Raw genomic sequence first — 14,274 nt, 5'->3', positions numbered from 1 at the left:
AGACACCAATTAAACAGTCCCATGAGTAGCATGACGGCGGTGACGAGGGCTGTGAAGGAGGTGGGCAGTGCTGTGAGAACTCTTGATGAGGACCTGACCCAGTCTTGGGGTCCAGTACGGTAGTAAAGCAGTGCAATGTGAGTTGAGGTTGAGTCGCAAGGGGAGTAGCAGGAGAGCATTCTGGGCAGTGGGGACAGGAACTGCAAAGGCCCTCTGCTGGCTGGCTGCCCGGCCGTTCTGGAGAAGCCATTGGCTGGTGGGCAGAGACGTTAGGAGCTGGTTAATAGATTACTCCACCCGGGGGCACAACCCCTCCTGTGTTCCTTCCCCCAAAATGACCATAGTTCACTCAGTTCTCTTAGCACACGTGTAATAATTAGAGATGCCACCTGTAATTTCACTTGCAGATTAGCACACTGTGTCACAAACAGTCGGGCCACTCACTGTGTGAGGTGTCTCGGGCTGCCATTCTGTAAAACCTTCTCCATCAAGCAGTGTCTGATCACCTTAAGGTGGGAATGCAGGGAGAGCAGAGGAAGCCAGCAATAATAGCCGAAGATGCCCTCTCCTTTCTTTTATCTGTGTGCTCAGTTTTTTCTTTTAGTGTTCCTTTCCTTCTGGCCTTGGCTGCTCAGGTCCCCACACAAAGACTCTCTGTGTTTTGTAGGTATTTGTTAGAAACTCAGGAAAGGGACCCTAAGAAACTTGTATCAACTTAGAAAGTGTTTAGCAAAGAGAACCCATTCCAAGTTACAGTAAACTAGGTGACACTTGTCTTCTCCACTGAAAGGTTTTCAGATCATCTGACCTTTGACCTTGCCTGCCTCTGTCCCCTGACTATGCAGAGCTCAGCTGAGCATTTCTTGTTAGCCCCTCCTGAGAAGAAAGGCTGTTGTACTGATCTGAAGTTGGAGGTATTTAGTTTGTTCTCTGGACCTGCCCCGTTCTCCCCGAGTGGCTTGGACCCAACTGGAAATACCTGGTGTTCACTTCATCTTGAGAATAGCTCGTTTGTGCACACGTAGAGTTCTTTCTGGTCCTTTGTTGTTCCTTTCCTTGTTCCATGGTGGGTCCTGTAATTCCTTTGTGCACTTTGGTTCTGGTCTGATCACTCTTGTTTTGTTATATCTGGCTGGTGGCTGAACTTAAAACTCATATGAAAATCAGGTGTACATGTCCTCGTTAGCATTCAGATTCCGCTGTCTCAGCGTGTTAGAGCTGTTGTGTCGTCCGCCGCTTTGCCCTTTGCGCGGCAGGCTGCTCCCATCTCAAGACCGACGCGAATGGCTGACCGGGACAAGACTGCCTCTGTGTGTGTCACAGCTGATGTGCTGTTCTCTTGTTCCAGCTCTATTGGTTCTTTGTTTTTCCTGTAGTTTGAATCAGTCTCTGATTCTTGACGAAGACGTCTGATAGGATGACTCACATGCTGTCTGGCTAGGCCTATTCCTTAACCCTAGACGTGAGCAATCCCTTCCGGCCGTCCTCTGTGCAATGGTAGAGGGGAGGGTCTGAGTTACTGGAATAGTTTAGATGTACATTAAAAGCAAATAACTTCTATCAAATGAGGAGATAATCTTTTCACTAGAAAAGGAGGTGAGACGATAGGGAGCTTGGTCTGGTGCAAAATTATAACTAAATAACTAAAACCTGTGATCAGGCTTTCCTAAAGAGTAAACGTTAAATTACTCACTGCTCACATGGTTCCAGCTGCTGTCTTTCATAGGCTCCCTGGAGTAAATTCTTCTCTAGTCATCTTCTTATTTTTACTACTATAACTAGCTAACATTTACTTGATATTTATTATTTAATAGCCACCAACCAAAGTGCTTTGCGCGGTCTATCTCATTTAAAATCCTTACAACCAAATTAACATTATTTTCTGAGGTCTTTCACATGTAGTAGAAGCAGGTGATATATAACTACAGTTTAGACGTTGTTGCAGAGCTTCTAAAAAATTGTTTCAGAAGTTTTTGACCGTAACCCTCAGTAATAATTGTGTGTGTTCCTGTGGGTGTATGTGTGTGTGAGAGAGAAACAGATTTGTAGAATGATACTCATGCTTGTTACATATTTTTCTATTCCAAATTATAGTTTTATTTTTCAAAAATCAGACTGACTCTTACTCTGAATGGATTTTATTACCACTACTGAGTAATGACCTGCAAGATTAATATAAGAAATAACTGTGGTGTCCTAATGCCATTTTGGGGACCTGAAAATCCAGACTGGACTGACTCCTTTGCTTACCCTATGATTATACTTTGTAAAATTTCACATCCTTATAGACAAAGGACGCGTGGAAAAACAGCACTCCAAATGTTTACTGAGCATCTGCCAGGTGTTACGCTCCATGCTAGGATGAAGACACAGGATTGGACAGTTGGTGGGGCAATTTACTCTTTCAAAAAGAAAAAGGTCATCTGCTCTAGTGTATATATTTTGTATAACTTGTTAAATTGGCATTTTTACCTAGGGACAATATTTTGAAGATCCATATTAAACAAGGCAAGCCAAAACTAAGGCAAAAACAAAATAATCACTCAACTAGAGATACAGGACAGTTTTCCTCCCTCTCAAGTCGTCCTTTGTCCTTCCCCTTCGTGGGTTAGCAGGTCAGTAAGAGCCTAGAGCAGACCGGGCAAGATCCCATAACAAATGTATAACAAAAATGTAATCGTCTTTTATGGTAGAGTATGTTGTAATAAGGAATTCATTTTTCTCTTTAGGAAGTAAGTCAATAGTGAATAACACTAGCTGTTTCCTGACGTGAGTCTTTGCTGTTTTCAACTAGGTGGCTGTTTCATAGATTCTACTCATACCTCTGACACGCCTCTCCTTCCCCCTTCCTCACATCTCAATGTGCGCTGTAATAAGAGCAATTCAGGAGGAAATCAAAATATAGAGAGCGTCTCCGCCATTCCAGACAAAACAAACTCATTTCCGTCCTCCTTCCCATCCATACACTATTAGAAAACAGTCTCATAGTGGGTACCTGCGGGTAAGGCGGGGGGCTGATCAATGAGGGTAAAAGGGATCAAATGTATGGTGATGGAAGGAGAACTGACTCTGGGTGGTGAAAGTACAATGTGATACATAGATGATGTATTACAGAATTGTACACCTGAAACCTATAACTTTACTAACCATTGTCACCCCGATAAACTTTAATTAAAAAACAAAAACCTTTTAAGCAGTGAAGGCACTCTAAGTCTATGAAAATCTCCTGTATCACGTATCTCCACACGGATTCATAGTTACATTCTACAAATCTCCTCAGTGCCGTGAAATCTAGAGTATAGCCTTGGGACTGGCCTAGAGTTGATGAGAGTTAAACTTTACTAATTGTTTAAACTTTACTAATTTACAAGTTTTACTAAAGTTAAACTTGTTTTCTGTTGCTTGGCCTGTTCTTAGGAGAGAGGGCCTTCTGCCGAGTGGCTTGGCATCGGTTACTGTGGTGTACTGGAATCAGGAAATACGGGTTTTAGCCCTAGTCTCCGTTAACTAGCTTTACGTCCTGGAGCAGGTCACCTAGGGCAGCTCAGCTTCCTTCTCATCTGGGAGGTGAAAGAGTGGACTGAGCCTTCCTCAAGGGCCTTTGGAGCTCTGTTTGAGGAAATGCAGGCAAAGCAAAGGGCTGTTACTAACGCAGCCTTACGGTTGCTGGCAAAAATAATGCAACATCTTATATCCGGAATAATAGTCACTTATGCCCATGTTCTGGTTTCTTCACCTTTCTGTTTCAATTATGACTTAGGAAAAGGACTTGAGAATCATTGTCAGATCTCCCATCGGAGACTTTTGCTGGCATTTGTTGGCTGTTTGGGTTGAATATCGTCTTGTGTCAGGAGACCCTTTCTTCCCTGTTCAGGATCTGTATGATGTGTAATACTGGGATGCAGCCCCATAGAAACACTGCTGATGGTTCTGGCTTTCCCTTACCAGGAAGTGGGTTCGTAAGATGGAAAAATTAAAACTATTAGTGATAGGAAACAGTTTTATATGAGGTTGGACTGAAGCTTTTCTATCTCTTCGCTCAGTCAGGAAGACAATTAGGAAAGGATTAGGAAGCGTCTAAAGCCGATTTAACATGCTGTCGAGGGCAGAGTAGCTGTGTTCCTGTTCCACGCTCGAATCAAACTCGGGGGCAGGTTTCAGCCCGTATTACTACACTATCCTTACGTTTGTACAAAGTTCATTTAAAGTCCTTTTGAACCCATCTAAAGTCCTAACATCTCTTAAAGTTTTAGAATGATTGGTTCATAGAAGATAACTATTGTTGGTGTCTGAAGCTATTTTACGAGTGTAATATTAATCTTCAGTCGCTTCTGCAGTGTCAGCCTTGAGATAGATGGAGCCATTCGATTTTTCTGGGTGGTCAGTGATCTATATCGTCTGCCAGAGTGCAGCTTAAACAACGACAGCAAATGCCATTTCTCAAGAATGGTCACACAGTTACAGGTTCCCTTAGATATAATAAAAATGAAGCCCTTTATCCACCATACATCTCTGAAATCCTGCCAGATCTCAAAAGTTATCTCAAAAGTTGTGATACGAGCATGATGTGACCTGTTCAGCAATTAGTCTGCTCTTTAATGTGAAGGTTTTGGAAGGTGGTTCATTCAACCTTTACTTTATAAATCGTATTAATTCTTGAGAGTCCTAGGGTGAATCTGCCAAATGAACTTAAATCTTTTCTTTGCCCGATAGGGTTAATCATCTCATTTTAGTGGAGCCTTGGGGTTTTCCTGAGCGACCAGACCTTGCTGATCAAGACAGACCAATTCCAGTTTGGATCAGAGCCTTGGGGGCAGCACTGACTCCCTTCAACCCGTTAGCTGGCCTCAGGATTGCAGGGCCCTTTGGTGAGTGCTTACATCTGTGTCTTTGGAAAGCAAAATGTTTCTAGAGTAACAGTCAAGGAGTGTTGACTGATCCACCATTGTTCATCAAAATCTTCAACAAAAAACTGAACCTTAAAAAAAACCAAAAAAACTGAACCTTAGTTTTTCTCCTCCTCCTCTAAAAAGTACCAGTCCGTGCATAAGATGAATGAAACCAGGCTCTTCTCCTCAGAGAGGAGTCTTCCTGTTGTAAACATGACAGGTAGTTAGCAAAGCTGAGAAGGCGGGAAATACTGAGGATGAGATCAGTCAGCCAGGGCCTGGGCAGAAGTGCCAAGCTGACCTGTTGGTGAGCATTAGAGGGCGTTTGTCCAGTGGATGGCATCCAGCTGCAGATCCCAGGGCCTGACTTGGCCGGCGGCGGGGGTAGCACGCGCCATCACACTCACAGATTTCCTTTCTGGCCCCATAATGTCAGAGTGTTAAGAAGATAAATTCGTCCTCTTCCACAGTGATTCTGGGGACCCCTGATTTGTCTTTCTAGTCATATTTTCAGGGACCAGTGTTTGGTCTCTGATTTAAGTTCACTTGACTTTCCACTCCTCTGTTTCAGACCCAAAGCCGCGGGAGTTCCCTTCCCTCATTGTCATCGATGGGGATGGTCTGAACCTCTGCCTGTCCTCTTATAACCTCATCAGTTAGCCCTGCTTTTAGCTGCAAGGAACTGAAAACCGAAGTGCTTTAAACCATAGGGCACGTTATCATTTCCTTCACCGGCAGTCTGGAGGCGGGTGGTTTCAGCGTTTGTCCCGGTAGCTAGTTCATTGGTGTTAGGGTTTGGGCCCGGAACTGCGATTCTCTTGACCTTTTTCCTCACAGTTGTTTCATGGCTGCTATAACATGAAGCATCATCTCCCAAAGCAGCACTCTGAGCAACAAGGACAAGTACAGAGAATGGTCTTCTCTTCACAGTGCTCTTTGTCAGGGAAGGAAGTCTTCTCCGAAGGTCCCAGAGGCCTCCCCTTATCTCTCTGCCCACCCCTAGTTCTTCCACCAGCAAAAGTATAAGTTTCTGTGACTGCTAGTCCTGGGTTGTTTCCAGTGGCTGGAGTGAGGGGACTGCTTTCCTGGGCACACTGCCGCCTAATTGATACACCAGAGTCAGGTTCTGTTAACAAGAGAAGAAGAGAGGCTTGGAGGGTGGGTGAGCGGCTGGCAGTGACTGCTGCATAGGTGACCGTGATTTCGCTCCCCTCTGCCCGGGCCTGGCCTTTCCTTGCCCTAATGCCCTCCTTTGGGATGGAGACAGTGGGACGGGAGGAATCAGAAGAGGGCACAGGGCTTGAACTGGTGACACACGGCACTCCCTCCACGCTCCCATAGATAGTCTTCTCCTACCCCCGTCTTTTCACCCCGCCAGAGTAGAGCCATTCTTTCTTAGGTGCCTGGACTTCCTTTGAACTATTTAAGAGCTTTATTTAGTCTGTATAGTCCTGAAATATAAATGGATTTTACTTGACCGCAGTTACACAAGTACCAATTAGGGGGAAAAGGAAGTATGAAAAGGAATTAGGAGACGGTGGTGGTGGAGGCGGTATACCTGCCATTATTGCTGGCATGTGGTGGGGGGGGAGTAACGTAGAATATCAACTGCATCACAGAAAGTCTTGATGGAGCTGTATAGACCCTTCAGAAACAGGAAGGAAGGCCACTATTGAGATGAGACCTTGCTAGAACAGGAGGCAGTGATAGCAGAAAGGGAAACTGGCCAGGCCTGGGGCCCCAGAAAGGAAAAGAGTGACCAGACCGTGGCTCCTGCTCTTCATCCTCTCCTTTGGGGGCCTCGCGCCTGCCTCTCGCCCCTGTGACCATAGGAACCACGGTGGATTGCTCAGCAGGGAGTACTGCCGGGGGCCCACGCAGAAACTCTGAACTAAGTTTTCACAGAAATACATACATCTCAATACTTTCCTTAGATGGTAATGTGTTTTAATTGTGGGAGAAATACAAGTTAATAAGTTAATTTTATGTTCGAGCTGCTCTCTTTACCTGCCATGTTTAAAAGAATTTATTTTCTTAGAAAACTAACTTACATGTTTTTTAACTAAAGCACATCTGTAAGTCAGTGTGAGACACTCTTTAATTCTTATTTTAAGCTTTCCTTGGGGAACTTGAGAAGAGCAGCTTCTGGGATATGTGCTGTTTTCCACCTAAAAGACATATGTATTTGAATACCTGTGTATATGTATGCACATAATACTCATTATATAAGCAAACACTAAAACTTTCTATATTAGTCTATAAGTTCATTATCATTTAAAACATACGTGTAATTTCCAACATTCACTCTCTGTTAAATAGGTTTAAGTCTAGTACAGCGTTTAAGACCTGATTTCAAACGGAAGTATGCTTCCATGTTTGAAGACGATACTGTCACGGAATACATCTACCACTGTAATGTGCAGACTCCGAGGTAAGGTTGTCCTTCGGCATTGACGGTGCTTTTGTTTTAGGCTTTTCTTTTCTGAAAATACGTGAAATAGATTTTTATCACTAGTTAAATGACTAAATTTAAAAGGACAAGTAGGTAATTAACTAATACTTCTTAATTTACTCATCTATTCATGGAGTACCTACTGTGTAAAACATTGTACTGGATTCTGATGGGAGATTAAAAAACACGACCTATTTTCTTCCCCTAAAGTGCTTATGGGTGAGTTGAGGAAGTATTGGCCTTGGGCATCTCTAGGAGGTAGAGAGAGTTGAGAGATAAGTCTTTCCTTCCTTCCTTCCTTCCTTCTTTCCTTCCTTCCTTCCTTCCTTCCTTCCCTTTCTTTCTTTCCTTTCTTTCTTTTTTCTAAATATGACTTACGGATGTTGTGTGTAAGGAACCAGTGGAGAAAACAGAGCCTGGAGACGGTGGGGAGCTAGGAGGAGCCTGAAAGGCAACCCCCTCGAGTTGCTAGGGAGAGGATCAAGAAGGGAGTATGAAGGTTAGGACACCAGTTCTCATGCTTCTTTCTGTACCAGAATTACTGGAGGAGCTTGTCAAAAATGTGGTTCTTGAGCCCTGTTTCTAAGACTTGATTTCGCAGTTCTGGGCTGCATCTATACCAAATGCTTCAGATGATTCTAATATAGGGGGACCATGGCCCACACTTTAAAACATAGAAGTGGTACCTCATCCTTCCTAAGACCCAGACTTGGGTGAAAGGCTGAGAGGTTAGATAAAGAAGCAGCCTCCCTAACGTTCTTCCCCTGCCCTCCCACTTTTGGCAGAGAATATGTACACCTGCTTTATTAAAGATTGAGGCCATGGAAGCTGTGGAGGTGTAGCTGTAGCCTCAGTCTTTTTCATAAAGTATGTTAGAGGCTCTCTGTCAAGGGTGAGGGAGGCTGGAAAGCTCTGGGATCCTCAGGAGACTGAAGCTTTGTGACTCATAGGCAGTTGGGTCTGGTGGATCAGGTCTACACACTTTATTGACTTGTTCCAGCAGTTGTTACTGGTCTGTCCCAGGTACCACATGGTCTTATTCTTCACTTACTCACATTTCATGATGACTTGTGCCCGGGTAGCCTTTCTTGTGTTGGAACTTGAAGTTTTCATAAAAGGCAATTCAGAATTATGGCCAGGGCTGCAAGGGAAGAAGAAACAACAGCACAGTGGACCCATCCTGGGAGCTTGCACAGTGTTCTCTGTTCTTTTATGTGATGGTCAGTCGATGTGGCCACAAGAGAAGACACGGGACAGGCTCAAAACAACAGTTTACTATAGTCATAGGTCCTAGAGAAGGGTGGTCACTGAATGCCAAGGGGTCACACAGGAAGTGCCAGATTTGGGCAGGTGGCAGGACACGGGGGCTAGGGCAAAGTCTAGATCAGCACCTTTATTGGGATCTGCAGGAAAGGCCAGGCAGGGTGAACAGTGTGGGATTGGCTAGTAGAATAATTTTTGTGGGCTCGAAGATACCGGGTTGTCTCTTTCTGCCTGGTACCTGGCCCTGGGATGACCAAGGCACAGGACTGGTGCCTCCTGGGAAGTGTGGGCCAGTTACAGGCTCGGGATTGGTTGGCTTCCACATCAAAGGCATGCTTCTGGTTGAGTCCTTTGCCATCTCTAAGAATTGGCTAGCTCCAGGAGTCAGTCTCTCTCCAGCCAGAAAGGCTTTTTTAAGATGTCAAACATCATAATATGCAGAAAATAAAAAAAATATAAACAATACACAAAGAAGTCTTAATCTGAATTTCTTCTTATCTAGGTATTGGCTTTGCCATAGTAGGTAAAAAGCTAGTGCCATGAACCTCCTGTGAAAAAGCAGTGAAAAACCATATTTTAACTATCTCCACAGGAAATTTAGTCATCTAATGATAGGGAGTTAGGGTTGCATGTTTTCATTTAGAAGAGGACTTTTTAAAAAATCAGCTTGAGTTTTGAGCATCCTTGTTTATTTACCTAACAAAAGCCTGTGTCTTCTGTAGGGTATATCACAAGTATATATCTTCTGTGGGGTCTGTAAATTATTTCCTGTTTAAGCTGAGGTTTTACTTACCTGGGAGAGAAGCTAAATATGAGTCTGTTTTAATAGAGGTGGGAATGTGGTACATACCCCCAGAAGTCTTACAGGTGATTTCCCCCTTTTCCTTAAAGCGGGGAGACAGCGTTCAAAAATATGACTATTCCTTATGGATGGGCAAAAAGGCCAATGCTCCAGCGGATTGGTAAAATGCATCCTGACATTCCAGTTTCAGTCATCTATGGTGCCCGGTCCTGCATAGATGGCAATTCTGGCACCAGCATCCAGTCGTTACGACCGCATTCATACGTGAAGACGATAGTAAGTGTGTGGCTTCTTTTGGGTTGTAGATCAAGTCTGTTCTGTTACTGTGTCTTCAGTGAGATTTCATGTCATCCCTGTGTTTTCACATCCCTGACTGAGCTGTACCTGCAGCCTCAGTCAGAAATCTGATGTGACTTGTGATGGTGGTAGGGTTTGACCCACACAAATCTTCGTGTCCACACAATGAATTGCCTTCCTTAGGGGCCTCACCTGTCCCTGGAGCGATAGCATCTTCGAGGTGGGAGAGACTGACAGAGGGGCAGGCCCGAGAGCACCGCGGTGGACTCCCACCTCACAAAGCAGCACATTCTCACTCTGTTCAGTTCATCTGCTGGCCCTGTCATTAGTGCTCAGTTTAGAATGGTTTCTTTATTTTTTTGCATGTTAAAATTTTAGTAAGGTCCAATAGATAGTTTCTTTGTTCTCAGATTTTTCATTTGATGGAAATATCTAATAGCTAGTTACTACAAAAGAGTGTTGCTTATTCTTTTATGTTTTATTTCTATACAGCTGTTCTCACTTTCATTGCCAAGTGTCTTTGCTTCTGTCATTGTGTTGTATTAAAGGCCTTTACTCACCCACCACCTGACTGCTTTTCCTTCCCCAGGCCATTCTCGGGGCAGGGCATTATGTGTACGCAGATCAACCGGAAGACTTCAACCAGAAAGTGAAGGAGATCTGTGACTCTGTGGACTGAAGGGGACGTGAGAAAACCTGCTGTCTGACAAATTCCTCGGCCATAAAATAATTCAGTCTGCGGTGAAGAGTAAGGAATACGAGAGAAGCAGGCAGTGTCCTTGACTGCACTTTGCACATGTTTTCTTTGTGAAGCTGCTTGCACATTTAAACCAGTTAGTGCTTTCTAGAGCAATGCCTTTCTTTTCTCCTACACAAAGTCGAAACATGCAAGAGTCTCCAAATCTAATAGCTTTAATAAAAGGTGGTTTGTCCCTCTGCTGTACTGAAACATGGTAATTTTTCAACTGAATTTTTTAAATTACTATCTAACTTTGCTATGTCAGGTACTTTTATGTTTCAGTCTATATTGCCTATTTTAAAAAGTGACTTCTGAGTCTATTATTTTATATACTGTAAAGGTGCACTTTATTTTCTTTGTCTGCCTGTATTTACCTTGTCTAATAACTGATACAGGGCATCAAAATTCACTGTTTTTATGTAAAAATTTGTCGCTTGTTTAGCATACTTTACTTCATTTTTGAAATGGAGCGGGGAGACAGCGTTTTGGTTAAAAAGATAGGAATTGATCACTAGCACTAATTTTTCTGATTTTCCTCTGTTCTCTGCTTAAGGCTGCAAAGCCATGTTCAGCATTTTAAATGTGATCCATCCTGACATATCTGCAGCAGCATAGCTCCTTGGAACCTTCTGGTGTGATATAATTCTACACTTCTAGTGAAATGTGGTATTAATACTTAAGTGATTCAGGTACTGAAAAGCCTTAACTAAAAGTCTGTCCTTCCCCTCCCCCCATTAGTATATTCTTTTCTATGAGCCAGGATGCAGCAAAAGGAATAGATTTCCTCACTGAAGACTGTTACCTTCTAATAAGCCAAATCATATATTTTCATTAACATCTAACTTGTAGATGGGTGCTAAATATGGATTATATTTTAACCACTAAAATATAAAAATAGCTTGTGCTATTACGTCTCATGGCACCAGAAATGAGCTAACACTTGGGTTTTTTGGGGTTTTTTTAAGAGGTTTATGTTGATTAAATAATATACGTAGTTGAAGTCATACTACAAAAATTCTATAAGGTTGACTGAACTATTAGACAATGACTACCATCAGTGTAGTACTTTTTTGCTATTTTAAAATGAGGTAAACTTCGAAAATGTGAATAAGTTCTATGTGGTAACTGGCTGCTGAAAAGACCCTCTGAAAATTGAATGGGATTGTCACCAATAAGGCATTTTTGCCTTGTGTTTTGCTAATGTTGCTTGTCTAGGAGAAAGGTGGTTATGTAAATAAAAAAAAAAAGTGAACCTAGAGCAATAATGGTTTACTGGTTTTGACTGCTGCATTTTAAAAATGGTTAATCAGGGAATTTCTAGTGGTTAAGAGATGTAAGGTTGTATTACTGTTGACTAACTGCCAAAAATACCGAATGTTCTATTTTCAACATCTCCCCTACAGACGAATAGGCAGATTATACAAATTACACTGAAGCATGACAGATAGCTTCCCAATGAATGTCTCACTTGTCAGATGAAGTAGGTCAGTGCAGAAGGAAACATGAGAGCCAAGGCGTTGTCAGATTTCTGTGTTGTCAGATTTCTCTACCTTAAGAACAAAAGAAGCCTTTATTTTTTAGTGTTTTGGGTGGCCAGATTCAAACTCTATACAGGTAATTTGGGTCAGATTTTTGTGTGACAGGTTGTCCAGTCTCTCTTAATTATTCTTTGCTGGACTAATGACAGTTTTCACTTGTACAGGAGGGTTTTTAAAAGTTAAATTTTACCTTGGCCTATAGTATATGTAATTTTGTGAAGACGGAGCTAGCAGAGAAAGTTACAATCCTCAAATTCCTCAAAATACAGTGGGTGCTAAATGTTTTTTTTAATCTATTACAGTATTTGATCTTTGCTAAATTATGCACAATGTACTTTGACTTGATTTTACAGAATAAATTTTACTGTGATAGTTGCAAAAAGACAGCTGCTGTATATTTTCTTGAGTTTTAAGTATGGCCCGGTCTGTTTATGCTAGTTGTAGGACCATGGACCCAGTGAGTGTTCAGTAACACTGGTTGGCATTCAGAGGGGCCGTGACCGTCATACATGGCTTTATCTGTGTCCACATATCCCTTAGTACGATTTCTGTTTTCTTCTGAAACTTAATTAAAAAAAAAAAATTTCTGTCTAGATTTGGTTTCAGAATCTTATCAAGGAAACACTTTTGGACTGTTGCCATTTAAATATATATTTTTAATATATTTATGTTTATATTTGAAGGGCATACTAGATGCAATAAAACAAGATATTTTTTTTCCTGTATAAAGGTATTGGAAAGAATAAACAACAATAGTCAGAAGAACCCTAGGAAAGAACAGTTAGGGAAGGAGGGATAACCCTACTAAATATTATAACTTACTATAAACAATATCGAGAAAGTCCAGGAATTTAATATACGATAAAGGAAGCACCTTATTAATAATGGAGGAAAAGACTTAACCATATTTGTCCCAACATCATTTTTTAACTATCTGGAAGAAAAAGTCGAATCAATTTCTTACACTGTACGCAAGGATAAAATCTGAATGGATCAGAGATCCAATTGTAAAAATGAAACCTAAATAACTAGAAGAAAACAGAGGAGAATTCCTTTATAAACTCAGAGTGGGGAAAACTTTCCTGTGACTGGAAATCCAGAAGTAATAAAAGAAACATTTATATCTTTAACTGAAAATAAGAGTTTTGGGTGACCGAAAAAGCAAAGTTAAAAAGTAAAGACAGTACATAGAAAATAAAATGCAGATTGCCCTTAAACATATGAGGATATGCATAAGATAAATGCAGATTTAAACTCTTGAGACATCATTTCTTACCTGTCAGATTGGGAAAAATCTGCCACTTTATTGTTGGTGAGACAGTGGGGTACTCTAAAAAGTACAAATTCCTATGGATGGAATTTGTTAATAATTAGCAAAATTAAATATGAGTTATCCTTCAGCCAGGCAGTCTCACTTGTAAGAATCTATCTGAGAAGCACTGGCAAAAATATGAAATGGTGTATGCACAAAGATCTTCATCACAGCACTATTTACGAGTATAACAGCTAAAGATGGGACGCCACCCAAATCTCCATTGAAAAGTGATTGATGGAAGAAACTGGTACATCCATACAATGGAATACTGCCTCGCTGTAAAAAGACGTGAAGACTTTCTGTGTACTGTTCTGGAGTTACCTCCAGAGAGAGGAAGTAAAGAATAGGCTTTATGGTGCGCTCCCTATTGTGTAAGAAAGGAGACAAATGAAAAAAACAAATACGCATCTTCTTCTATTTTTTAAAAATGCAATGGAAGGATTAGTTATACCAATAACTAATAAATCAGTTCCCTTGGGAGTGGTGGTAGGGAGCTGGACAGGGATGGCAACTAGGTCTGTATCTTATACTTTATACTTTGAGACTCTGTCAGTGTTTTCTATTAAAAAAACCCTAAAATCTCTAAAACTTAACTGCCTATCAAGTTGGGGTATAACCAAACTTAGAAGAATTATTAATACTTCAAGTGACTTTAAAGCCCAGCATTTTGTCTGACCTCTTCTAATGAACTATATCTTACAAACCAAAAAATTATAAAGAAATCTTAAACTGCACTTGGTATTTTTATTTTTGGCAATGATATATGAGTGTTATCATTTTGAAACTGTATTTATATATGATAAAGCAAATATTTATTATGTTAGTGGAATTCAGAGCCAAGACTTTTAGCACAAAAGAGATAAAAGACTAAAACCAAGTAAAAATGCTGTAATTGTGTATTTCAATGGGAAATACCAGTAATCTATATTTCTCTGTCTGAAAGACACATATTGCATAGCTTTGTCCATCGCAAAGGCCT

The 14,274-nt window shown here is 41.5% G+C and overlaps 1 protein-coding gene across 3 annotated transcripts in view; it reads left to right on the top strand.

Annotated features, from left to right (window-relative positions):
- Window positions 1-12,359, top strand: part of ABHD5 (abhydrolase domain containing 5, lysophosphatidic acid acyltransferase) — a 31,437-nt gene extending 19,078 nt beyond the window's left edge. For all 3 annotated transcript variants that reach the window (XM_033132109.1, XM_033132111.1, XM_033132110.1), the window contains 4 exons: window positions 4,714-4,868; window positions 7,209-7,320; window positions 9,496-9,682; window positions 10,293-12,359. In XM_033132109.1, coding sequence (XP_032988000.1) covers window positions 4,714-4,868; window positions 7,209-7,320; window positions 9,496-9,682; window positions 10,293-10,382 — 544 coding nt within the window. In that variant the 3' untranslated portion in view covers window positions 10,383-12,359. The remainder of the gene's footprint in view (window positions 1-4,713; window positions 4,869-7,208; window positions 7,321-9,495; window positions 9,683-10,292) is intronic.
- Window positions 12,360-14,274: the final 1,915 nt, after the last annotated feature.

This window comes from Rhinolophus ferrumequinum, chromosome 17 (assembly GCF_004115265.2).
Source record: "Rhinolophus ferrumequinum isolate MPI-CBG mRhiFer1 chromosome 17, mRhiFer1_v1.p, whole genome shotgun sequence".
In the NCBI taxonomy this organism is placed as follows: Eukaryota; Metazoa; Chordata; class Mammalia; order Chiroptera; family Rhinolophidae; genus Rhinolophus; species Rhinolophus ferrumequinum.
The sequence above is the reverse complement of the archived record's forward strand: the minus strand, read 5'-3'. Positions and strand labels throughout refer to the sequence as shown.